General features: G+C 42.6%; 1 protein-coding gene across 2 annotated transcripts; it reads right to left on the bottom strand.

Annotated features, from left to right (window-relative positions):
- Nucleotides 1-1,157: 1,157 nt before the first annotated feature.
- On the bottom strand, nt 1,158-25,600 carry shoc2 (SHOC2 leucine rich repeat scaffold protein). Of its 2 annotated transcripts, none has more exons than XM_088341225.1 (9): nt 25,520-25,600; nt 14,015-14,941; nt 11,420-11,557; nt 11,219-11,349; nt 10,964-11,152; nt 10,322-10,444; nt 7,226-7,363; nt 7,035-7,152; nt 1,158-5,368 (listed from the first exon to the last, which is right to left on the bottom strand). In XM_088341225.1, the coding sequence occupies exons 2-9, from the start codon at nt 14,709-14,711 to the stop codon at nt 5,160-5,162; spliced, it is 1,743 nt and encodes a 580-aa protein (XP_088197351.1). In that variant the 5' UTR covers nt 14,712-14,941; nt 25,520-25,600; the 3' UTR covers nt 1,158-5,159. The 2 variants fall into 2 exon arrangements, with proteins under 2 accessions (XP_088197351.1, XP_088197352.1); XM_088341226.1 differs by lacking the exon at nt 25,520-25,600 and adding an exon at nt 16,494-16,587.
- Between the last annotated feature and the right edge of the window lie 1,096 nt (nt 25,601-26,696).

Below are 26,696 nucleotides of genomic sequence, written 5' to 3'. Positions count from 1 at the left end.
GCTTTTTTTTCCAACCGAGGTAGAAAAGATCAAAATGATAATCCATCTGCTAGATAAGACCATTTTTCTTATTTGAAGTGCATTTGTTTGCAGTTTGTAAGTAAATGCGTATGCAAAGGGCTGAGACATGAGTGGCTAGAGAAGGAGACAGTGGGAGAAACAAAGAAACAAAAACTAATGCTGTGCCTTGAAACAAGAAATACATATTTATCCCAGCTGTAAGCCCGTTTTTGGAAGTAAAAGCATATGCAAAAGGCTGACACGAGTGGCTAGAGAAGGAGAGTGTGGAATAAATGGAAGATTCTTACAGGTCAGGGCTCGTTTTGAGCTTTTTTTTCCAACCGAGGTAGAAAAGAAAGCTTGAAATGATCAAAATGATGAACCATCTGCTAGACAAGACAATTTTTCTTATTTGAAGTGCAGTTTTTGTAAGTAAAAGCGTTCGCAAAGGGCTGACATGAGTGGCTAGAGAAGGAGACAGTGGAATAAATGGAAGATTCTTGCATGACAGGGCTCGATTTAACCTTTTTTTCCAACCGAGGTAGAAAAGATGGCTTGAAACGATCAATTTCTTATTTGAAGTGCATTTTTTACAGTTTTTGGAAGTAAAAGCGTATGCAAAGTGCTGACACGAGTGGCTAGAGGAGGAGACAGTGGGGAAAAACAAACAAAATCGAATGCTGTGCCTTGAAACAAATACATATTTATCCCGCTGTAATCCAGTTTTTGGAAGTAAAAGCATGTGCAAAGGGCTGACACGAGTGGCTAGAGAAGGAGACAGTGGGAAAAACAAAGACACAAAATCGAATGCTGTGCCTTGAAACAAGAAATACACATTTATCCCACTGTAAGCCAGTTTTTGGAAGTAAAAGCATTTGCAAAAGGCCGACACGAGTGGCTAGAGAAGGAGACAGTGGGAAAAACAGAAACAAAATCGAATGCTGTGCCTCGAAACAAGAAATCCATATTCGAAAAGTACAAAACGTGGAAGTTGAAGGTTTTCCCGATCGGTTTTTCGTTCGGATTATCCCGATTCATTTTCCATATACGGCGTCATCTCACCTGACTGGACGACCTCGGGAAGAGACGACCTCCGAGACGCTTCCGTCCCTTTTTCTGGAAAAACAACATCTCATTTCTAGAAACCAGGCAAAAAACACGGTTGGCGGTTTTTTTAATATACAGTCACTTGAAATAATACTAAGTGAATACACATCATTAGAAAAAAGAACATTCAATGATATCAAATGAAAACGCCAGATATGCAGATTTTTTTGGGCCTCCGACGGCCAAACTCCATTCTTAGCGTCGGATGGAGAGGACCCCTCTCCCGTCCCGCTACTGCGTTTAACGTCCGATTTTTTGGGAATCCGAAAAAAGTGCATTCGAGCAGCAGCAAAAGTGGGACAGTGTGGGACAAAAAGATCATAAAATTCAACGAAGACGGAATTTGTTGCCAATAGGCGGTGGACCCGAATACGGGAAGCGGATAAAAAGGCAAGGTCCCCCCAAAACACGGTTGTTTTATCATAGTATACAATAAACTGTCTGAACCGAAACCCGTAAAAACAAACCTCAGAAAGCAGGCGGGTCTGGAAAAAGGTCATGGTGGAAAAACGAAGACGGGAAACGGAAAGATACCAGACAGCCCAAAAAGTCGGACGAATATGTTGGGGCGATTCGGTGATCAAATACCGTCCGTTTAAGAGCACCTCGCCTTTTTCCCCCTTCCTGCGTTTGGGTCCGCCGCCCACGAAAACAGGATTCCTTTGAAGGGATATCCGATATTTTTTGGGGGGGGGAGGCTCCGATCCACTCGCCCGAGTCGGATATGTGGGATGAACACTGAAGAGAATATCAAACGAGTCAACAAAAAACGCAAATTGCACTCAAGGCAACAATCAGAATTTGTGTACATGATATAAAAACATCACTTGTCCTTTCTCCCGTCACCTGATTTTTTTTCCGTCGCGCAAAACACATTGGAAAAAAAAAACAAATTCAAAAATTTTTTTGGGTGGCTATTTCTCATATGTTTACATGACAACTTTACGTCCCCCAAGAAAAGTGAATGACTATTTATTTTGAAGGAGACTTTCAGACAGGAAGTGATGTCACATAGGGAGCTATATTGGCGTTTACCGTATTTTCTGGACAATGAGGTGCACCGAAAAACGACACATTGGCCAAAATTGTGAATGTGCTCCTTATATACCGGATAAAATGGGAAATGCATAGTAAACATGAAATCATACTGCATAGGGCAGGAGTGTCAAAGTCATTTTAAGTCAGGGGCCACATGATAGAACATTCTGTCGGGGGCCGGACTAGAAGATTAAAGAGAAAGAAAACAAGAAAGAAATAAGAGAAAGAGGGAGGGAAAAGGAGAGAGAGGGCGGGACATAGAAGACAAAAGAGAGGGTGAGAGCGTGAGAAACAAAACAAAATGTCGCGAGAGAGGGGGAAACGAAAGGGAGAGGAAGAAAGAAATCCAAAGAGAAATAGAAAGACAGAGGGAGAGAAAAGAGACAAAGAGAGTGAGAGACAGAGAGTGAAAGAGACAGAGAGAGAGAGACACAGAGAGAGAGAGAGAGACAGAGAGTTAAAGAGACAGAGAGAGACACAGAGAGAGAGACAGAGACAGACGGACAAAGACAGAAATACAGAGACAGAAAGAGAGAGACACAGAGAGAGAGACAGAAGGACAGAGAGAGACAGAAAGAGAGAGACAGAAGGACAGAGAGAGAGACAGAAAGACAGAGACAGAAGGACAGAGAAACAGAAAGACAGAGACAGAAAGAGAGAGACAGAAAGACAGAGACAGAAAGACAGAGAGAGAGACAGAAAGAGAGAGACAGAAAGACAGAGAGACAGAGAGAGAGAGAAATAAATAAATACAAGTACAGTGTCTTTGTGGGAGGAACCTGGCTTTGGCAAGACATATTTCAACCTGCAGCTTGTTTTTCTCTTGCGCTTCTCTGAGTGTTGTCTCGCGGGCCGGATTCAACCCCTTAGCGGGCCTGATCTGGCCCGCGGGCCGCCTGTTCGGCAGCTGTGGCATAGGGTAACTGCTTTGCCTTTGAGGAACATATCGAGTGGTCTTGAAATGCCCTCTTGTGGTCAACACGTTGTAGGATTGTTGCTTAAAGGAAATAAAATAGGAGCGCAAACCAAAGAGGAAGGGTCTTCAACAATGGCAGCAATGTTTTGCTACTAATTAGCATCTCGGAAATAACAGATTGTTATTACTGTGTTGTTACTGTTCATAGTTGAAAGTAGGATTAAATACTCACAATCAATGAACCAAAACACTGGTTAGCTCATTTAAGAACAAGTCTTCAGGCACCTCAGGAGGCACACCCTAAGGACCCCTCGCCTTAGACGCTAACTTTCGCAAGCTCATCTTTTGTCGTCGCTTCGGACGACAATTGTATGAAAAAGAAATATATTGTAATGACCTGTATTACGATTTTTGTTTTTGTACAACATGACTCTTGTTTGAACGGTTAAATGCAACTGCGTAGGGTAACTGTTCTGCCTTTGAGAAACAGAGTGGTCTTCAAGTGCCCTATTTGAATCAACATGTTGTGTTTGAGCACGGCAGCACAGTGGTTAGCGCGTGTGCGACACAGTTCTGAGGAGGTGAGATCGAACCTTCCTGTGTGGAGTTTGCATGTTCTCCCCGTACTTACGTGGGTTTCCTCCCACATTCCAAAAAACATGCATGTCAGGTTGACTGGCCTAACCAAATTGTCCCTAGGTATGAATGAGCGAGTGAGTCGTCTGTCACTGTGTGCCCTGTGATTGGTTGGCAACCAGTTCAGGGTGTCCCCTGCCCACTGCCTGAAGATAGCTGGGATGGGCTCCCGCACCCCCGTGACCCTACTGAGGATAAGCAAGGCAAGATCATGGATGGATGTTGTGTTTGTTGCTAAATTAATTTTAGTGGTGGAATAAGATGTCATTATGTTCTCATTAATACTTTATCATATTGAAATGTGTTGTGTTAGTTGAATTGCATGCGCCCTATACTTCAGTGCGCCATATATACATATATATATTTAAAAAATCTATCACAAAAGTCCATTTTTGATGAGTAAATGGACTTCATTTCTATAGGGCTTTTCAAGTCACTGAAGATCTCCCAAAGCGCTTTACAATGTGCTTCACACTCTGATAGCGCAGACAGCCATGCAGGGTGCCTACTCGCATATTGGGGGCATTAGGGGTTCAGTGTCTTGCCCAAGGGGACTATGAGGTTTAACTCTGAGGAGCTCGGAATCGAACCTCTGAGTCCTGAGACAAGCACTCTACCTCTTTGAGCCTTAGAGTGCGTAAAATACGGTCATGGTCCTCATTGACACATAGCCCAACCATCAACAGCTTTCGTTGTTGCGCCTTAGACACCATTATCTTAAAAAAGGATAGCGTCCGAGCTCCACTTTCATCCAAAACAGAGGAGTTAAGCTGCAGCTAACGTTGCGTAGCACAACATCAAAACACAGTGATGTTTAAGGCACAATAAAGGAAGTCGATGGCTTCCGACGTGACGTCACTTCCTGTCTGAAAGTCTTCTCCAAAATAAGAGAAAACTAATTAAGCTTATCAATCGTTCCCGGGGGGCAGAACACGACGCCCGCTGCGATTTCTTCACAAAATAAAAAACGTCATCCTCGATAATAGCGCCGGAAACGTCACGTCCGAATGAACACAGCAGTAAAAAGAAAACGAATCGGAAATAATTTATGTGTTTAGAAATGAACCACAGGATCACTCCAAACATAGGCACGGTTTAAAAAAGAAAAGAAAAAGAAAATCGTAAAAAAAAAAAAAAAGTATAAACACAACGTCACTTTTTTGTTCTCTGCGGTCGATCAACACGATTGATAAAGAGCGAATCGTCCCAAGAAAAACCGATACGTGTGAACGTCCCACTTTTTCTCCTTTTTGCATATCGACGTTCTTTCGCTCAAAATCTTCGCTTTTGGCAAAAAAAGGGAAAAAAAGGCGAGAAGATATCATCCTCCTGTAAGATCGGGAACGAGAAGACCGATCGCCGAAACGGAAATCTCCTTTTTTGTCCGCCCGAGAGAAAAAGAAAGAAAAGATCGTTTCTTTACAGTGTATGATACATGGTTTGGCAGGGCCAGTTTGGGTCCTCAGACCATGGCGCGGTAGGGTCCCTGCATCTTGAGGAACTGAATGATGAAAGAGGGGCCCCCGGCCACGATTTGGGGGGGCAAGTGGCTTAGCGGGCAGTTTTCGATGCTCATGATGGATAATTTGCTGCAGAGCGCTAGCTCGAACGGGAGGCTGTGCAGGTTGGGGTTGTCGTTCAGGTACAGCTCCTCCAGGTTCTCCAGTGTGCCTGAGGGGGAGATACATTTAGGAGGTTTTTTTTTTTCTGGACCCTTCACAATCGTCGGAGTTAGAACACACAGAAATAGAACGTCTTTGTTCTAGCCTGTTTGTTTTTGCAACTTAATGCCTGCAGAGGGGTGTAAAATGGGCATCTTAGCTAGAAAACAGCTGGGACAACAGCATGAAGCCTTACCTGCTAAATGTCAATATGAAAAACTAAACATTGTGTTTTACACATTTTTATAAAAGGTACGATGCCAAAGGGTTTCCAAAAGTGGCCCATTGGAGACAACCAGTTTACGGCCCTAAAACCTTTGCCACCTGGTATTTGGCCAATTTTTAAACGTTGTGAAAGAGTTGTAAATGTTTGACTTCTCTTTCCAGATCATTTGATCATTATTGTGCACACGATCATTGTGCGTACAAATGGATCCCGGGTTGCATTTACGCACGTTTATTATCGGCTCGGATTTGAATACACTCCGTACAATTCCATAAAATTATGTTGGGTATATGTAGTAGCATTTAAAGGCGCCATGAGGTGGTTCTGTTAATGCAGGTTTCCCACAGATGGGACTAATGCACTTTGTATAACCAAGGAAAAGTCAACTTTGTCGATACAAAAAAACGAGGATTCCTTGATTTTGTTTTTTTTTCTTCTTCGATCATCGTATAATTCATAAAAAGAATTGCATTTGGCTATAAACTAGTGCGGTAGACTACTGAGACAGGCATCTTAGAGACATAAATTGACATAAATGGCGTAGCACACAGCATTATTTCCAAACAGAAGAGCAGCTTCAGCGACAGACTGCTGTCACAGTCTTGTTCCACGGACAGACTGAGGAGCTCATTTCTCCCTCATGCCACGAGGCTCTTTAACTCCACCCGGGGGAGTCAAAGCCCACATGAAACCCCACCCCCACATTTGCATATTACCCTATTTTTTCCGTAGCACTATTTAAATTTTCCATATCAACACGTTATATTGGGTATTTTTTGTATTCTATATCTTTTATTTTAGGCAGCACGGCGGCGCAGTGGATAGCGCATGTGCGGCACAGTTCATGTCTTGGGAACCTCCTGCGTGGGTTCAAATCCAGCTCCAGACTTCCTGAGTTTGTATGTTCTCCCCGTGCTTGCGTGGGTTTCCTCCGGGCACTCCGGTTTCCTCCAACATTCCAAAAACATGCATTTCGGGTGAATTGGCCGGTCCAAATTGTCCCTAGGTGCGAATGAGTTGTCTGTCCCCGTGTGCCCTGCAATTGGCTGGCAACCAGTTCAGGGTGTCCCCTGCCCACTGATTGCTGGGATGGGCTCCAGCACCCCCGCGACCCTACTGAGGATAAGCGGTTGCAGCTAATGAGAGATAATGAGATCTTTTATTTTATTATTATATTTTATTTTTTAATACAAGGATACTGCTGGAAGTATCAAACACCGCCAAGTTTTTATAGGCACGCTAAAGAATTGGTTGTTGATGTATTACTGTATGGTGGGGGAAATGCCATAAAGAGGGGCCGAAGAAACATTTGATTCCACGCCGTAAAGTGAAAACCTCATAAGGTAGGGAGTTTCTGCTGTAGTAAATGACGTTTTCTAAATTGTATTTTTGGAAAAAAAAACGGTTCAGACCTATAACCAAGCGAATCTCTCGTTTCCAAAGCACTTACCGATCTCCTCGGGGAGATGTTGCAGCAGGTTCTCTCCCAAGCCCAGATGAGTCAGGTTGGTGAGGTGGCCGATGCCTCTGGGTAACGTGGTCAGCTGGTTATTGGTCAACACCAATTTCTAATCAAAGCAGAAAAGAAAGCCTCGACATTTTTTTCTCGATATTTTCCATCCACTTTCCAAGAAAACGGACCTGCAAATCTTTGAGATAGGCGATTTCGTTGGGGAGACATTCCAACTTGTTCTCTTCCAAGTCCAGCTCCCGGAGCTTCCTCAAACTACCGATACCGTGCGGCAACTTCTTCAGGAGGTTGTTGGACAAAATTAACACCTGCGTACAAAACCACAACAAATAGACATCACTCTCTACCTACATCCGTCTCTCGCTCTACCTACATCTACAGTGGCTTGCAAAACTATTTGGCCCCCTTGAACTTTGTGACTTTTTCCCACATTTCTGACTTCCAACATAAAGATATAAAACTTTAATTTCCTGTGACGCATCAACAATAAGTAGGACACCGTCATGAAGTGGAACAACTTTATTGGATATTTTCAACTTTTTTTAACACATAAAAAACGAAAAAGTGGGTGTGATTCAGCCCCATTGAGTTAATACTTCGTAGCGCCACCTTTTTCTGCGATGACAGCTGCAAGTCGCTTGGGGTATGTCTCTATCAGTTTTGCACAGCAAGAAACTGATATTTTGGCCCATTCCTCCTTGCAAAATTGCTCGAGCTCAGTGAGGTTGGATGGAAAGCGTTTGTGAACAGCAGTTCTCGGTTCTTTCCACAGATTCTCAATTGGATTGAGGTCTGGACTTTGACTTGGCCATTCTAACACCTTGATATGTTTTTTCGGTGAACCATTCCATTGTAGCGTTTGCTTTATGTTTTGGATCATTGTCTTGTTGGAAGACAAATCTCCGTCCCAGGCTCAGGTCTTTTGCGGACTCCGTCAGGTTTTCTTCCAGAATGGTCCTGTATTTGGCTCCATCCGTCTTCCCATCAATTTTAACCATCTTCCCTGTCCCTGCTGGGCCCAAACCAAGATGCTGCCACCACCATGTTTGACAGTGGTGATGAGCTGTGCTGCATCTACAACAAACCTAACGTCTCGCATTGTTGCCAAAAAGTTGGAGTTTGGTCTCATCTGACCAGAGCACCTTCTTCCACATGTTTGGTGTGTCTCCCAGGTGGCTTGTGGCAAACCTCAAAGAAGGGGCTGAAACATTTTGCTCACCCACTTTTTCATTTTTTATTTGTTAAAAAAGTTGAAAATATCCAATAAAGTGTGTTCCACTTCATGATGGTGTCCCACTTATTGTTGATGCTTCACAAGAAATGACAGTTTTAGATCTTGAAGTCTGAAATGTGGCAAAAGGTCATAAAGTTCAAGGGGGCCAAATAGTTTTGCAAGCCACTGTATATCCATCTATCTAAATACATCTATCTAAATCTCTATCTCCAGCACATACTTTGCACAAAAGCATTGTTATATAACTGACCTAAGGAACTTGCAAAAAAGTTCGGAACACTCAAATTGTCCAAAATCTGCTTCATTAATAAGATTCCAAATGTCAAAATTGTAAGATAAGCGCTTTTTTTATATTGTAGAGGATGGAGTGGGCATGGCGTTAGAAATCAGGTTGCATGGACAGGTGCTGGAAGAAGTCAAAAGCTTTAGGTACTTGGGTTGAGATGTGGCTGCAGTTGGTGGAATGGAGTGAGAGGTATTGCACGGAGTCAATCAAGGAAGCAAGGTTTTGGCTGCTCTGAGGAGAGTGATGAGCAACAAGAGTACGAGTATGGATGTTAAGAGAGTGTGATTGTGCCGACTGTGTCGTACGGTGCAGAGACCCGGAGCCAGAACGTAGATTTGAGAAGGAAATGAAATGTTTTTGAGATGAAGTGTTTGAAGATTACGTTAGGAGTGACAAGATTGGATAGATTGAAAGAGACAGAACTGGAGTCGTCGTGGAACTGAGCAAGCGTGTGGATAACAGAGTTCTCGGTGGGTTTGGACACATGGAGAGGATGGATGAGGAGCCAATGTTGAAGAGGATCTACCGAGCAGAAGTCAATGGGAGGAGACCGAGAGGAAGGCCGCCATGGACGTGGATGGATGGTGTTATGAGTGCACTGCAGGAAAGACGTCTAAATCTAGTGGAAGAGCTCTTGTTGGTGATAGGAATGAGTGGAGAGGTGTTGTGAAAGGATAGTGGGATGTTTAGACATGTTCTAAGGGGCAGCTGTATGATGCGGCAGGGGTAAACCAGTGAAAGCTGTCGGGCCCTGCTGTTGAACAAAAAAGTGTGAGTGACACGGCCGCTTTCTTGTGTCCCGTTTCATCCGGAGGGAAGAAAGCACGACCATCTTGGGTGCCGAGGTGCTTAACTTGTTTGGGTGTTCGGGCATTTGGGTTGGCCATGGCCCTAAAATTTTTGTGTGTGTTTTTTGGCTACTTTTCCCCCTTTTTTCTTCTTTGTTATTATATGCGTTTGTCTTACTGTCGGTCACCCCTCTTGAGGGATATGACCAAAGTAGGTAGATAGATATTCTAGAGGACCGATGTCAACTCTGCAAGAACTTTACAAGAAGCTAACATCGGAAAAGAATGTTATGTTATATAACTGACCAAAGGAAAATTCTGGACACTATTAATCCGGAGTCGTCGAGGACATTCCTAGCGTTGACACTTTTGGACAAGAGTTGTCTGCGTGTTTTGGTAATCTGGTCTCGTTTCTTAACTCTTTTTCTACTGTGAAACAGTAAGAAGCCTTTGCAGGGTTCCTACAGCTTAAGGCAAATTCAAGACTTTTTTCTTTTTGCCAAATGAAATCAATGATAAGACCAAACAGACATAAAAAACACAATTGAAACAAAACAAAAACAAGGAATAAACAGGATGTTCACTGAACTTCAAAACTGGAAGATAACGAATTTCAGAGAACTATTCTGCTACTTTCATGAACCTTGATGCACGAAAAATGACTTTTTGGTGCAGTGAAAAACGTCTTTGAAAACCATAACACTGCTATATTCACGACCAATTTGGAGTGTAGAATTATAAAAACGCATGCTTGGGAATAAACTGTACTCTATGGATGTAAACAATTGATAAATATCACTCAATCTTTGCGTTTCAATTTTTAGGACCTTGTGAAAATTGGATTGAAGATCTTTTAACGCCAATGAAGGCCTTATTTTCAGAATCATGAATCCAATGTCTTTTAAGACTTTTCAGGAAGGGCTATACAAATAAAAATGACTTGACTTGAAAGGCTCACCTCGAGAGACACCAGCCCGCAGACGTCCTCGGAAATCTTGGTCAACTGGTTGGTGGCCAGGTTGAGCTCCACCATGCTGGTCCATGTGCCAAAGTCCAAGGGTAGAGAAGTTAACTGGTTGTCCTGAGGAACACGGGGTCATTGAGAAGGTCCGTCCATATGGAAATGTCAACTGAAATGGGTCCTCAGACCATGTGTCCAATAGAGACATCTGATACGATAAAACCCCGGGAAACAGCAACGCCCCCCTACAGCGTTTTCACATTATGGTGTGGAATAAGATGGTTCCTAAAGGCATTTACTCAATTTACAGTAACATGCCCAAAAACTTACTTTTGTTATGTCTGGAAGATGTCTGTCTGCCATCGGTTGACATCATGCAAGATGCTGGTCTGCTACTGGTTTGCGTCAAAGCATCATGATGATGCAGATAGGCTATTGGCTGAACTGCCTCCCACAATGCTTAACAAACTATAACTTAAAAACTAAGCTAGGTTCGGAGCTAATAACCATAGGTTTCTATTCCCTCTTTATACGACAAATTCAGCTTCCGATCCCCACGGAACAAATTCATGTCGTATCCCGGGGCTCTTCTGTAACTGATGGAAGCACAAAGTCACATCTCCCGGATGAAGCGCATACCTTCATGTTGAGTTTGCTTAAAACTTTGGCCCTGATGAAGATTCCGAAGGGGATCTTGTTGATGCGGTTGTGCTCCATGTTGAGCGAGTAGATGGTGGAGAACTGGGACGGTCCGCCCACCGGGTACGACTGGAAGCAGTTCCTGGCTAGCGTCAAGCTAGTCAACTTGACCAGACTTGATAAGAGACCCTAGGATAAAAGAAGGTTTTGAAAACCAACCGTGCGTTCCGGGATCAAGTTCCTGATACCGCTTACCTCCGGCAACACCGAAATGTTATTATTCTCCAGATTAAGCTCTTCCAATTCTCGGCATTTGGCTAAGGACCTCGGGATGGCGGACAATCGATTATATCTCAGGCCCAATCGGTTGATGCTGGCGAGGTTTCCTAAAGACATTGGCGCAATCCATTAGCCTCGACTCTCCGCCAAGACCCCTCTCCTTCCCGACGGGCTTACCCAGAGTCTCCGGGAGGTCCAGGAGCTCGTTGTGCTGCAAATCCAGGTTGGTTATTTGTGTGCAATTGCCGATCTCCTTGGGTAAGTGCTCCAACTGGTTATGGGCCACGTCCAGAGTGATGAGGACGCGGAGTTCGCCTGGGAAGACGAGCAAACGACACATTGGTGAAAGTCGAGGAAGGTAGCAAAGACTAAACTTACAGTATTGTCATATCATCTATGCTAAGATGTTTCATTCGATAGAATTCATGTCTGAAGAGATATTCCCTCTTAAATACATTTTACGAATCCTCTTCTCCTCGTGTGTCTAATATAACAAAATCTCATGGATATACTTATTACATAGGTCAGATATCAATAATTAGAATAATTACAATAATCACATATCTTATACATTAATCTTCGTAATAGCATCCCTCAACGTCATAATGCCACTAGTTACCAAAAATCACTGCGGCACCCATGATAATAACAATAAAAATCAACATAATATTTATAATAACAGTTACGATATAATAATAGCAACAATAACAACAGGTTAAGCATAGTTTTAATTTATTTAATAGTTTTAAGTTCCAATCTCACTCATATCCCATTTTCTTCATCCCTGTATTTCACCAGTAATGTTTTTTGTATTTAAATTTGAAGACATGAATAGTTGGACATTGTTTGATCTCATCTTGTAAATTATTCCAAAGTTTGACTCCACACACAGACACACACATACTTTTCCTGGTGGTTCTCACCTTTGGGATCATGAATTCACGACAGCCCCTTAAGTTATAATTTCCCTCTTTCCGAGTGAATAATTTTTGTATGTTTTCTGGCACTATGTTTTTGTTGACCTTAAATAAGTATGTGTGTGTCTGTGTGCGGAGTCAAACTTTGGAACAATTGACAAGACGAGATCAAACAATGTCCGACTATTCACGTGTTCATATTTAAATACATACTGGCGGAATACAGAGATGAAGTAAATGGGGTATGAGTGATACGAGAGATTGGAAATACTGCGTTTACAACTATAGTTCACCTTGTTGTTATTGTTACTATTATTATATCATAACTGTTATTTTTAATATTACTACCATTGTTGTTATTATCATTGGTGTATTTAATAGGGAAGATGAAGTGGTAGAGAAAATAAGCATTTGCTTCTGACTACCCCTTTTCGAACATTATGTAACATTATTTTGTTGTTGAGTTATTGTTGTTTTTGTTCTGTTTGTATTTTAATGTTCGAATAAAGTTTTCATTCATTCAAATTCAACAACTGCAAAATCCAGCTCTCTAGCCGAATGCTAGTTTTTCAGTGCATTTTTTTTCACCGATGACATTTGATGATTTGATAACATTTCTTAAATAATAATAATACTAGAGCCCGTGTCCCTTATCAATAGAAATATACCACCTACTTTGTCTCACTCCTGCGGTAGCTTAAAGTTTGTTACATTGTGAAAGGGTTCTTTTTGTCCGAAATGATGGTTTCAAAACAAGGTGCAAGCAAAGTTATTTTGTAAAAATGTCACAAAATGCAGTGAACCAACTTCGGCGCAAACGGCGCTGGGTGGAAAAAAGGAAGCGAGCGCTCTGTGTGCATAGCTCCACCCACCCCTACTGATCACCCAATCAGTGCTTGCCTGGTTTTTTTGGTACAGTTTGTTCTGTGCGTTTTCATCAAAGTGATAGAAAGAGAGAGAGATAGACATTGAGTGAAAGTTATAGAGAGAGAAAGAGAGAAATAGACATTGATTGAAAGTGATTGAAAGAGAGAGCGAGAGAGAGAGAGAGAGATTGATTGAAAGTGATAGAGAGAGAGAGAGACATTGATTAAAAGTGATTGAGAAAGAAAGTAAGAAAGAAAGAAAGAGAGAGAGAGTCATTGATTGAAAGTGATCGGGGGAGAGAGAGAGAGACATTGATTAAAAGTGATAGAGAGAGAGAAAGAGAGACATTGATTAAAAGTGATAGAGCGAGAGAAAGAGAGAGAGAGAGAAGCATTGATTAAAAGTGACAGAGAGAAAGAAAGAGAGAGTCATTGATTGAAAGAGATCGGGGGAGAGAGAGAGACATTAATTAAAAGTGATAGAGAGAGAGAAAGAGAGACATTGATTAAAAGTGATGGAGAGAGAGAGAGAGACATTAATTAAAAGTGATTGAGAAAGAAAGAAAGAAAGAGAGAGAGAGAGTCATTGATTGAAAGTGATCGGGGACAGAGAGAGACATTGATTGAAAGTGAGAGAGAGAGAGAGAGATATTGACTGAAAGTGAAAGAGAGAGACACTGATGTCTTGGGATCAAGAGGTGCCAGGTTCGATTCCCGGCTCCTCGTGTTAAATGTCGAAGTGCAAGACACTGAATCCCTAATGCCCCCGATAAGCAGGTAGGCACCTTGCATGGCTGTACAGCCGCTATCGGTGTGTGAATGGGTAAGAGTGAAGCAGATTGTAAAGCGCTTTGGGAGCTCTTCGGTCACTTGAAAAGCGCTATAGAAACGCAGACAGTTTACATTTATTTATTTGACGTGTTTTGACTTTCGGCCGGTGGTTCCGGTCCCCGCGGACCTCAAAAACGGAGGAGGACGGGAGGACCTACCTATCTCGGCAGGGAGCTGCTTGATCTTGTTCTCGCGGATGCTGAGCATGGTGAGCTTGGAGAGGTTCCGGATGTCCTTCTCCACGGCCGTGATGCGGTTGAAGCGCAGGTAGAGCGTGGCTAGAGAACTCAGGCGGTAGACCACCGCCGGGATTTCCCGCAACTTGTTGTGCCGAAGGTCCAGCATCCGCAACTTCTTGAGGGCGTCCAGCGCGTCGGGCAGACTGGTCAGGGAGTTCTCGCTGAGGGCCAGGGTCTGAAGAGCCGACAGGCAGCCCACTTCGGGCGGCAGGCTCTGCAGCTTGTTGCTGTACAGGTAAAGTTCCGTCAGTTGGGTCAGCTCCTTGACGGAGGTGGGCAACATGTGGATGGAGCGCTTGGAGAGGTCCAGCCGAGTGGAGTTCTCCTCCCGGCACTTGTTGAGCTCCTTGATGACCTCGGCGTTGCTGGATTTTTTGCGGGTGCCCGGCGCCGGGTTGGGCCGCTTGATGGTGTTGTCCACGGAGAAGGCCACGCCCGGCGCGGAGCCGCCCGTGTCCTTCTTACCTTCTTTGGTTTCTTTCCCTTTGGTCTTACTTTCTTTGCCTCCATCCTTCCCGATCCCCGCCAGGGCCTTGGCCTCCTTTTCCCTTTCTTTGCCCCCCGAAGCGCTCTTAGGCTCCTTCTCTTTCGATTCCTTTCCTAAAGTACTACTCATGACGACGTTATCCGGCGTCCTCCGGACTGGCTCATGAGTTTCTCGGCGGCGAAATCGAAAAACATCACATTTGCGGCCGGGATGTCGGTTAAAACGCCGGCGAGGGGAAAATCCGTGGAGGAATCTGGAGCGCCGAGTCGGTGGGCCGCATTCTTTAGCGTGGAGGCTGCAGACGATGGTGGGACTTTTAGGTCAAATTCTTGCCGGCTCAAGCGGTCGCGGTAATCCCTCTGTAGAACACAAAATCTGTTAGCATTTTTCTCATACTCATATTTCGGTCTGAAGCGATGTTCCCTCTAAGCTGCGTGCGTGCGCAATTGCGCACTGCCCGGAGCTTTCCGCGCACAAGAAAATCGAGCCGGCTCCCAAAAATCAGGGCTCGAAATTGCTAATTGAAAGGCAAATTAAGTCAAAGTTACAGTGCATGAATGTAAAAATACGCTGACGCTGTGTTCTAAATGCGGTGTTTTGAAGTCCATGTCGAAGTCGAACGAAGTTGAGTAAAGTCGGTAGAGTTTTTCGAGAACCGGCTTCTTCGGCTCGGCTCACTAAAAAAGAACCGGCTCTTTCGGGTCCCAAACGGCTCTTCGGGTTGTTTTTGCTTCTTTCATCCCTACATGACCAAATATGATGTAAAATGATGCACAAAATGACTTAAAGGAAGGGGGAATAGAACAAAAAAAGAAAAAAATACCAAAATGAAAAAGTAGTGAAAAGCTGAGAAAAAATAAGCAAAAGGAAGAGAAAAAGGAAGGAAAAATTTAGAAAAAAGCCAGAAGAAAAGAAAAGAAAGAAACAAAGGAAAAAAAAGGAAATAGAGAACAAAAAGAAAAAGTACCAGCTAAGAAGAAAATAAACACAATGAGAATTTTTTTAAAGGGATTAAAACAAATGAAAAAAAAACTGGGAAAAAGTTTGTGTTGCATTCAAATGATTTCCAATTATACCAGTCAATCTTTTTACCAACATTGTACTTCCACTCAAAAACGTGATTAAATACAGTTGTGTATCTTGCAACCGACTCAATAAGCCCCCAAAAATGTTAATACTATGCGACAAAATATACCAGGAAATAAAAAGAAATGGAAATCTTGTGAAAGAATTGTTGTAAAAACAAATAACGTTTGCAATGGTACATGCGTCAATTCATTCAAAAGTGAAAAAGAATTTTGCATTGCCGGAAACTCAGCAAAATGTAACTTGATGTCAAGTTTTGGACATGTTTGATATCGACTTCGTTGCCACACTTGGGATTGCCGTTGCTCACTGTTGTTTCAAGCGTTGCTCACTGACTTTGTGTGAACGCTCGAACCTGTGGAAAATGACAAGGAAAATTGCTGGGCAGCATGATTTTCTGGCCTGTGTTGATGACGCTCCCAATTTTCTAGGCTGACTGATATACTTGTCATTTCATTCAACAAGTTTGGTCTCGTATTCTAAAATCCGCTGCCGTTGATTTCTTCTTTGCTCGCCCGAACTTGTTTTTGGACTCGTTTCCTCAAACGTTGCTGCTCAACGACGAGGACGAAACTACTGAGGACGTTGCTTTTATTTTCTTTTGGATTTCCCAAAATAAAAGGAAACTCACAGCCAGCAAGCAGCACAAAACCTTAAAAGATAGGTGTCAAACAGGCGGCCCGCGGGTCGGATCAGGCCCGCTAAGGGATTGAATCCGGCCCGCGAGAAAACACTCAGAGAAGCGCAAGAGAAAAACAAGCTGCAGCTTGAAATATGTCAACTTGATGTTGCCAAAGCCAGGTGCCTCCAACAAAGACACTGTACCTCTCTCTCTCTCAGAAGGTAGAGCGCTCGTCTTGGGATCAAGAGATCGCTGTTCGAATCCCGGCTCCTCCGTTTTACATGTCGAAGTGTCCTTGGGTAAGACACTGAACCCCTAATGCCCCCAATAAGCAGGTTAGCGCCTTACATGGCTTCACGGCCGCTATTGGGAAATGTGAAGCACACTGTAAAGCGCTTTGGGAAGTCTTGACTTGAAAAGCGCTATAGAAATTTAGATCCTTTCATTTCATTTTCCATCCCTTTTCTCCCACTCTTGTCTCTCTCACGCTCTGTGCCTCTTTTTCTCTTCCTTTGTTGCTCTTTGTGTCTTTCTCTCTGTCTTTTTTTACTTCTTTTGCTGTAACTTCTTTTTTATCTTTTCTCTCTTATTTCTTTCTCTCTTCCTACCCTTTGCACTTTCTTTTCTTACCTTCTGTCTTTCTTTGGATTTCTTTCTTCCGCTCCCTTTCTTTCCCCCTCTCTCACGACTTCTCTTTTTATCTCTTTTGTTTCTTCACGCTCTCTCCCTCTCTTTTCCCTTCCTTTGTTGCTCTTTGTCTCTTTCTCCGTGTCTTTTTTACTTCTTTTGCTCTAACTTCCTTTTTTCCTTTTCTCTTTCTCTCTTCCTACCCTTTGCGCTTTCTTTTCTATTTTCTCTCCTTCTTTCTTTCTATATCTCTTTGGATTTCTTTCTTCCTCTCCCTTTCTTTTCCTCCTCTCTAACAACTTTTTATCTTTTGTTCCTCACGCTCTCTCCCTCTTTCTTTGTCCCGCCCTCTCTCTCCTTTTCCCTCCCTCTTTCTCTTATTTCCTTCTCTCTCTTTTTTCTTTCTCTTGAATCTACTCGTCCGGCCCCCGACAGAATGTTTGTTCTACGGTGTGGCCCCCCCGAGTTCAAATGAGTTTGACACCCCTGCCTTAAAAGGAAGTTTGCGCTCCGGTCGGGACGCGAGGATCTGGCTTCGCTCACTTCCGAGTTCCTTTAAACAAACGGCGCTGGTTGGCGCGGTCGCTTTTGATTGAGGATTTGGCGTTTGATTTCAGGAAGGGACTTTGGAAGCGCTTTTTTGCTAAAGGTCCCGTGACTTTGTTGTGGCGCTTTGAAGGCCGCTTCCAAAGATTACGCTCAGCGCCGATAACCTTTCCCGTCATCGCAACTCGATAAGCTCGACGAGACCAAAGTCCGAGGTTAACGATTCCCAAACTCCGGAACGATACTCGTTTACGCTCTGCCTCGTTGTCGGACGTTTCAATTCCCGGGATAAATTTGGTCTAGGAAGTTGGATTTTGGGCAAAATCTGGCCTGCTCCGTTTTAGATGCAGTTTCAACCTAAAATAGACGTCCAGAACAGGGGTGTCAAACTCAATTATACACAGGGTTGGGTAGGGTTACTTGAACTGGATGACTTTTGGATGACTCCAATACCAAATAGGCTAATAAAAGACAAAAGAAATTAAATAGGAATACAATGACTCCATTTTGTGCAGGCTTGGGGAGTAACGGAATCCATGGAACGGCAAAAAGGATGTTGGCAAGCTGTTTGGATTGATTTTCATTTTGTTTCTGTCGCATTTGATGTTCGTTTTGCCGGAGATCAAAGAGATCAAAGCCAGGAGAGAAAGCTTACCACGTGTTGTGAGTCATCATTGTATTCCTATTTCCTTTCTTTTGTCTTTTCTTAGCATATTTGGTATTGGAGTCATCCAAAAGTCATTGAAAGTAATCCAGTTCAAGTAACCCTACCCAACCCTGAAATGTATACAGAGGGCCAGAACTCCAACCACACCTTTGGTCGCGGGCCGAACAGGATCGGTATCGATTGAATACCCTAAAACTTGCCTTTTTCAAAAAAAAATAACTTTAAAAAAATGTAAATTTAAAAAAAGTCAGGAATATCATTCCAGAATAAACAAACTTAAACATTCAATTAAAAATCGTTGCCCTCCATAAAAATATCTCCTGTCCTGAAAAAACGGAAATATAAATAAAATGTGTGCTTTTCACTTTGGGAATTTGCTTTGGTGAAAAACATCTTCATAGTCTTCTTGAACTCTTCAATTCTCTGTATCTTTTCTCTAGGTTTTTCAGCTTACTCTGAAGTTTTGTCTCGTAGTGGCGTTTCACATGAAATTGCTTAATGACGGCCACAAAAGCTCCACAAATAAGACGCACGGGTTTACCGGAAATGTCAGTGAACATCACTTTCTCGGCCATTGTGGTTTTTAATATCCGAGTATAATTTGAAAGTTATCAGGGTTTCATAGACCCGGGCCATTATAGTAGATGTATATAAAAGGATTTCGCGGGCCGGATATAATTGTACGCCGGGACGGATGTGGCCCGCGGGCCGTGAGTTTGACACCTGTGGTCTAGAATGAGGTTGTGTTTGGCCCCAAAATAGCAGATACTGAGTTTACCTCATAGAATACCTCATGGTAAATGTGAACTCTCTACCAAATAAGAGCGACGAACTGGCTGTGCTGGTGAAAAACATCAAAGCGAACAGGGAGTGCAGTTTGCCGTGTTTTACGGAAAAATCTAGCATCCCGGACGCTAACGTGGAGCTACCCGGCTTCAGCGCTGTTAGGGCAGACAGAGACACAAAAGCCTGCGGGAAGCGGAAAGGAGGCGGTCTCGCTATCTACGTGAACAGGAGGCGGTGTCACCCTGGGCACAAAGATTTCCATCTGCTGCAGGGACGTCCAACTTTTGGCCTAGCGTGTGACGTCATCCACCCCGCTGTTGCTAAACTACAACACAGCACCCCGAGGCCATCCTGTTCATAAACAACACAAGGATACTGCTGGAAGTGTGAATTTCCCTACGGGGATGAATAAAGTATCTATCTATCCATCTATCTAGAATCTGCTCTGAATTTAGCCCCCTAAAACACCCATTTACAGACTAAAAAATATTTTCTCCGACCAGATTTACCCCCAAAATCCAACGCTCTAAAGATGCCTTTGGTTGATTCAATAAAGGTCTCTATGAAGACATTGAAAATACATCTTTTGGAGGGATTCAGTGTTTGGGAGGTTATTTTATGGCCTAAATCTGGTCTGTTTTAGATGCAGTTTAGACTTAAAATAGACATGAAGAATTGGGTTACGTTGACCTCGAGTAATGTGGTCCAAACTTACCCTGCCAAAAAACGTATTTACAATGTCTTGAAAAAGACTGGTTTTCAACCCAATAAAGACGTCTCGTGAACAGAACCAGGTCGTCTTTAGACCAGTGATTTTCAACCAGTGTGCCGCAAGAAATGATCCAACATCACTTTTTAAAATTGAAAATTTTATAAAACATTTATGAATTATTTTCTGCAAATATGATGTCATTGTCAAGTGTCTGTGCTGTCAAAACTGGGGGTATTATCAATTATATTGTCATTAAACATACTGTTCAGTGTCATTTTATATCATTTTTGGTGAGTGGTGTGCCGCAAAATTTTTCCAAAGTAGAAAATGCGCCCTGGCTCAAAAAAGCTTGAAAAACACTGCTTTAGACGTCTATGTAACGTCTTTTCGACCGGTTTTAAGCAATGATGGGAATAATGCCGTTATGAATAATGCCGTTATGAATAATGCGGTTTTCAGGAACGAGGTAATCTAACTACCATATTTTCCGCACTATAGGGCGCACCCCCCAAAAATAGTTTTTGGTCCTATATCTTCCATACATAAGGCGCACCGGATTATAAGGCGCTACAATGGGAACGAGGACAAAACAGTCAGATAGTTCAGTCCAACTGATTACCCCCTTAACATTCCCAAAGCTTGCAAAGACGCAAATACGTGTCGTAAACACGTGCGGATGCGGTGTCCGTACGATGTCACTTAAATGCATCGTTCCATCATTCGGAAGGTTCAAGTCTTGGGATTCAAGAAATGCCACACATTCCTTAGTTTCTATTTTCTTTTTCGCTCGCAACTTTACTGTGCAAATGACAATAAACACTTGGAATTGAGTTTAATTTATAAAAAGTCTTATCACAGAAACATCGAGATCACTCTGAAACAAGATACTGGGAAAATATATAGCCGGAGTAGCTCACTGAAGTCGTTGCATTCAATAATAATGTGCAGCCAATGTCCTCTTATATCCGTGAGTGTAGTAAATCCAGGAGAGTAAAATATTTACAAATACAGAATGGTAAAACATGTTTCCTCTATGCCGTAGACAACCAAACTTGCTATTCACATTCATTTTTCGGCCAATTGCAGGCTTTGTTTCGCCCTTTTAGCCTATGCGAGCCTGTAAATGATAAAAAGGATCCGCCCCCTTTACCTCCGAATAACTTTGGCCAATAGTGATCGATTCAAATGATGATTGACACGTTGGCTGGGAAATGAAACGCCGGCATATGTATCCCAGCATACACCGCGGACCACATCGCCTACGAGGAAAAAATCTAGTCGGCGGCTGCTTGCCTTTGTTGCAAGACCTTGCGACTTAATATTGATCCATATATAAGGCGCACTGTATTACGCACTGTATTATAAGGCGCATGGTCAGTTTTTGAAAAAAATAAAGGCTTTTAGGTGCGCCTTATAGTGCGGAAAATACGGTAACTATTATTTTCCGCCGTTATTGACGGTCAAAAGATAGGTGTTAGGTATGTTTTGGTGCGTGCCTTTACAGATGTTTTGAATGTAAACATATACAAACGACGTACGTTTTCGTGCATGCATTTACATGAGTTTTATCTGTATACTTGGGTTTTGCATGTTTACATATGTTTTGGTGCGTGCGTTGAAGTATGTTTTAATAGAATAGAATTTACCTTTATTGTCATTGTTACAACACGAGTTGAATATATTGTGACAACTAAATTGGACGTGGCACTCCAGGTCCACATTACAGTGAGGATAAAGAAAACAAAGAAGATAAAGGAACAAAGAAGATGTTTGTACTGTCCTTGTTTTGCGTGTTTACTTATGTTTGTTTTACCTACGTTTTGGCGTGTGCATTTAAATGGATTTATGTTTATACGTACGCATACCTGGCAAGCTGTACGTTTTTGCCGTACAAAGTACGTTTAGGATGCATTTTAAGACGTGTACGACGTACAAGAAAATCTGTACTGTGAAAAGTGATGGGTCTTGGGGACTCACATTCTCAAAAATCTATGGCTCCCCAAAATGTAGTCTTATTGAGGTTGAAATTGTAAATCGGCGACAAATATTTAATATAAATCTATATATTCATTCAGTTTTAATCATCACAGTTTATTGGGAATACAAATCAGTTATCACTTCAAGATTTCTCAGTTCACAACAATATTGTACATTATACAAAATAATATTGCTGAAATATTTACATTAATCTATGTTTTCATTCAGTTTTAATCATCACAATTAATTGGTAATGAAAAGCAAGTTATCACTTCAGATTTTTCAGTTCATATATTCTTTGTGGTTTGCTGTACCGCCACAGTTGTAATGCCTTCTCAAGGTCCAATCCATTATCATCCTCCTCATAGCGTCACCAGGAATATAATTGAGTCCATTTTGGCAGAAAAGTCCTTTTCTTGCTAGAAGTAGTCTTTTGTTTATTTTCTTTCGTGGAATTGTTCGCTTCAACACACGTGTTTTCCTTGCCTCCGCGATCTTCCGAAGAATTTCTTGGCCGTTTTTTCGTGCCGGAATTATTGCCGTTGGTATCACTTTCTGCATTACGTTTCGATTTATTGTTGACACTGAATAAATTACCAATTTTGTGTTGATTTTCACCTAATACTAACTGTTTTTGGAGGCATACTTCTCTTTCCCTCGACAAAAACCACCACAACAACGACGTCATTTCGGAGCAACAAGATCTTGTTTGCCGAGATCGGCGTGCGGACGAAATCTCGAACCGCGAGACCAAAACAACAGTGGCGGATCTGCCTGACCAAAAGTTGAGTGCGGTAAATCTTTGTTAAAAAATGATAATGACAATTTTGTGTCAAAAAAGTTGCGTCCCGGGGACGCACGTGGATTTGACACGATCCGTCCCCGGCAAAAATGATGCGTCTAGGATGGAGGGACGCGGGCAAACCAGAACACTGGGTAAACGAGTTCGCCGCGGTAGCCTCTACCTCGGTATCGTTTTTTTCGTTGCAAACAAAGTGAGCTTCTGGGGATTTCCCATCATGCATCGTTCCGATCACACGTAAACAAAGCGAAAGCGGCGCAGTAGGCCTACATGACAACATCGTTTTGTTTTTTCTTTGGATACGGAGTCGCAAGGGCCGAACCTGGAGTTAAATGGTAGAGGCAAGTATCACAAATGTCAGGACCATACGAGGGATGGATACAAGCATTCGAAGAAAAGGTGTGGAATATTCGTATTGTGTCGTTTGCAACAAAAGACGTGAAAGTAGCTGCCTCCGGTTTCTAGGATTTAAAGACAGAGTTGTATTGCCCTTTACACATTGGTTAACTGCTGTTAAAAGGGTTGATCAAAATTCTTCAAACCTCATATTGTTAGAATATGATATGAAATGATCTGCATTCCTATAGCGCTTTTCAAGTCAAGACTTCCCAAAGCGCTTTACAATGTGCTCCACATTTCCCAATAGCGGCCTTGCAGCCATGTAAGCCGCTAACCTGCTTATTGGGGGTATTAGGGGTTCAGTGTCTTACCCAAGGACACTTCCACATGTATCACGGACGAGCCGGGATTCAAACTGTCATATTGTCAGATGTAAGGAAATTGTGAACGTGCCTAATTGCTGTTGAAATTGTCGAGAAAAATTGTTCAAACCTCACATTGTTTATTTGCTGTTAATAGTCTCAATAAAATTGTTCAAACCAAACCTATGATTTAAAGACGCATTTTGATACAAAGAGCCGTGCCAAAAACGTCCTGTCAGCAAAGAAGGCAACAGTAGAGAACACTAGTAATTAAGCATCACTTGTAATTTCATCATTTATTAAGAATATTTACAGAATCATATAAGGAAACACATGTACAATATAACACGTTGAACGACATAAATAAACAGGTTTGAGAAAAAAAAAATATGGTGTAAGATTATTTTGTATTTTGTAAAAAATACAACAGTTTGGGAAGCTTGACAGGTATGACGTACGTTTTGCGTGTTTATGTAGTTTTGGTGCACCCGTTTACTTTCATTCTGCGTGCTAAAATACGTTTTGCGTGTTTTCGTACGTCTACATAGGTTTACTTTATGTACATTTTGGCATGTGCATTGACATGGGTTTATTTTTTTTCTTCATTTTCCTCATGTTGAGGTTTTTGAGTTTTTCCCTTGCCCTCATGTTGGTTCCAGATCAGGGGATGGTGTCATAATAGTCTGAAAAAATAGTCTGTGTAATAACCTGTGAAGCCCTTTGAGACCCTTTGTGATTAAGGGCGTCACAAAGAAAAATGACTTGACTTATGTGTATACGTACACTTTACGTGTTTTACGTATGGTTTTGGTACGTTTATGCACGTTTTGGTGGGTCTTATCATACGTTTTTGAACGTGTTTATGTTCATGCTAGTTATTTTATTATTATTGTTTGGAGTTTAATTTTATTACACATGACTTATGGGATAAATGATAATGGGTCTGCATTTCTATAGCGCTTTTCTAGTGAATGAAGACTACCCAAAGCGCTTTACAATGTGCTTCACACGTACCCATTCACACACACATACACACTCACACACCAGTCATGCAAGGCGCCTACCTGCTTATTGAGGGCATTAGGGATTCAGTGTCTTGCCCAAGGACACTTCCACATATAACAAGGAGGAGCCGAGAATCGAATCTTGCGACCCCTTGATCCCAAGATCTCTTGCTAGTGAGGTGCAATAAATAGGACAAGATTCTAGAATACAACCACCAGTCTGCTGTTCTCTATATCACTGACTCGAATTCTGCTCAGAAAAATTCTAATTCTTTGACCTTTATGAAGCTATTTTAATTGACCGGAAATAGAAACTTTGACTATGGAGTCATTCCGTTATTAACCAAGTAGTGAGTAACAACAAGGGGCAGCACGGTGGTCTAGTGGTTAGCGCGTGTGCGGCACAGTTCTGAGGTCATGAGATTGAACCTTCTGTGTGGAGTTTGCGTGTTCTCCCTGTGCATGCGTGGGCTTCCTCTGGGCACTCCAGTTTCCTCCCACATTCCCAAAACATGCATGTTAGGTGAATTGGTCCGAATTGTACCTAGGTGTGAATGAGCGAGCTAATTGACTGTCCCTGTGTGCCCTGCGACTGGTTGAGGGTGTCCCCTGCCCGAAGATAGCTGGGATGGGCTCCAACACCCCCGCGACCCTACTGAGGATAAGCAGTGCAGATAATGGATGGATAACAACAACTCAATACCTTTTTACAATAGCGTGCCCCACACTGGTGTTAAGTGAACGTTTTGGCTGAAAACAATAAGTAAAAATAAGGTTTTCAGAAATTCAAGTTGGACAAAACGACTGAAAAATCCGAAATACAACGAGAAGAACGAACGTCAACGCCGCTGAATGCTAACATGCTAACGTCAGCTTAGCCTCTCCGAGCTAACCGAATTCCAAGACAGCTCACCGGTACCAACCGCGGTTCGACGGAACCGGACGCCATTCTTCGATAACTAACTCAATGTAGCCTCCTCGTAACCCGAACAAACGACCACCGAACCCGGTCGAACCCGAAAGCGAAGGCGCTCAGACGAAGCCTCCACGGAGGCCGAACCGAGGGCCACGGAAGCGAACGACATGACGCCAAAGAGGGCGCGGGCTCACTAGGACGGCGGTTCCGAAAACTTCCCGGTAGCCATGTCGGTCCAAAACGACAACAACATAAAGAGGAAAAAGGAGAAAAAGACAAGTAAAACAGCAGCGGCCATTCCCAAGCTGAACAAAAGGGTGCGTTTGTATTCCTTACAGGGAGATGTCACCCGGGCGGCGGGGTGTTTTTTTATTCCCTTCGGTAGAATCACGCTCATCTCGCAATGTTATTTCCACGCGCGACGCAGCAAAACACGCGTGGATCGTCAAGTGTAAATGGAGGTGCGATGTCGTGTTTTTGTCTTTTTTTACCTTTTGATGCGAGCTGTGACACCCTCCGCCATCCTCGCCGCTGCTGCTTCCTCCTCTTTTCCGAGCAGGCAAGCCCCGCCCAACACCGCCCTCTCGGCTACCTAACTGCGTCATTCCCGTAAAAGCCTATCACGTTGCTCGACGCCGGCTGCGCCTCGACCGCCCCCTAAAAACGCGCATGCGCACTGAGAAGGCGCCCCAAAGTTCTCTGCAGCTTTCCAAGAACAGGAAATTCACACTAACTAACAGCACTTTTTCTTTTTTCTTTTTTCTTTTTTTTTTTTTTAAATCTTGTGTTGCAGGGGTGGACAAACTACGGCCCACGAGCCATATGCAGTCAGTCAGGCTTTTTCATCCGGCCCGCCAAACCAAAACGGTCTAAATATAATGACAGTAGAAAAGCGGGATGCCGCATTGCAATGAAGAACAACAGCGACCAGACGATGAAGGTGCTGTAGCTGAGTCAGATCAGGATACTTCTTGATCTAATGGTAACCATGGAAACCAGTACAATCGGTTTCATGTATGGGAGCCTACCCCTACCCAAAAAACGGCTCAGAGAGGGGTGGGCACTGTCAGGCTGTACTTGCCCAAGACACACCACAAGAAGTGGGGCCCCCTACGAACCAAGTGGTTAAGCGATCCGTGAACCCTGATATATAAAAGTAAATGTAGTACTATTCATAAGAACTAATTTTGGCTCCGACTTTGTCTCCATTATCCTTTTGTGTTTCTGCAAAAAAAATTATATATATATATATATATATATATATATATATATATATATATACATATATATAAAACACTACTACAAAAATACCACTGAAATGTCAAAACTAAACAGGGACCTAATGTATTTTATTCTCATTCTAATAAGAAACGAAATACTGTAGAAATACTACAAAAATCCCACTACAATAAAACTACTAACTAACAACTAAAGTAGTACTACAAAAATCCCCCAAAAATACTACCATGGAAACATTACAAAAACATACGACTAAATACAACTACAGTAATACTAGAAAATTCCTAATACAGAAATACTGCTAAAATACATCGAGAGCAATACTACAAAACCCTATAATACAAAGTAAATACTACAAAAATCCTACCACAGTAATACTACAAAAGTCATAATACAGGAATACTACTAAAATACAACTAGAGTAATACT

This window comes from Urocampus carinirostris, chromosome 8, assembly GCF_059441175.1.
Source record: "Urocampus carinirostris isolate Australia breed hairy pipefish chromosome 8, RoL_Ucar_1.0, whole genome shotgun sequence".
Taxonomy (NCBI): Eukaryota; Metazoa; Chordata; class Actinopteri; order Syngnathiformes; family Syngnathidae; genus Urocampus; species Urocampus carinirostris.
The sequence above is the reverse complement of the archived record's forward strand: the minus strand, read 5'-3'. Positions and strand labels throughout refer to the sequence as shown.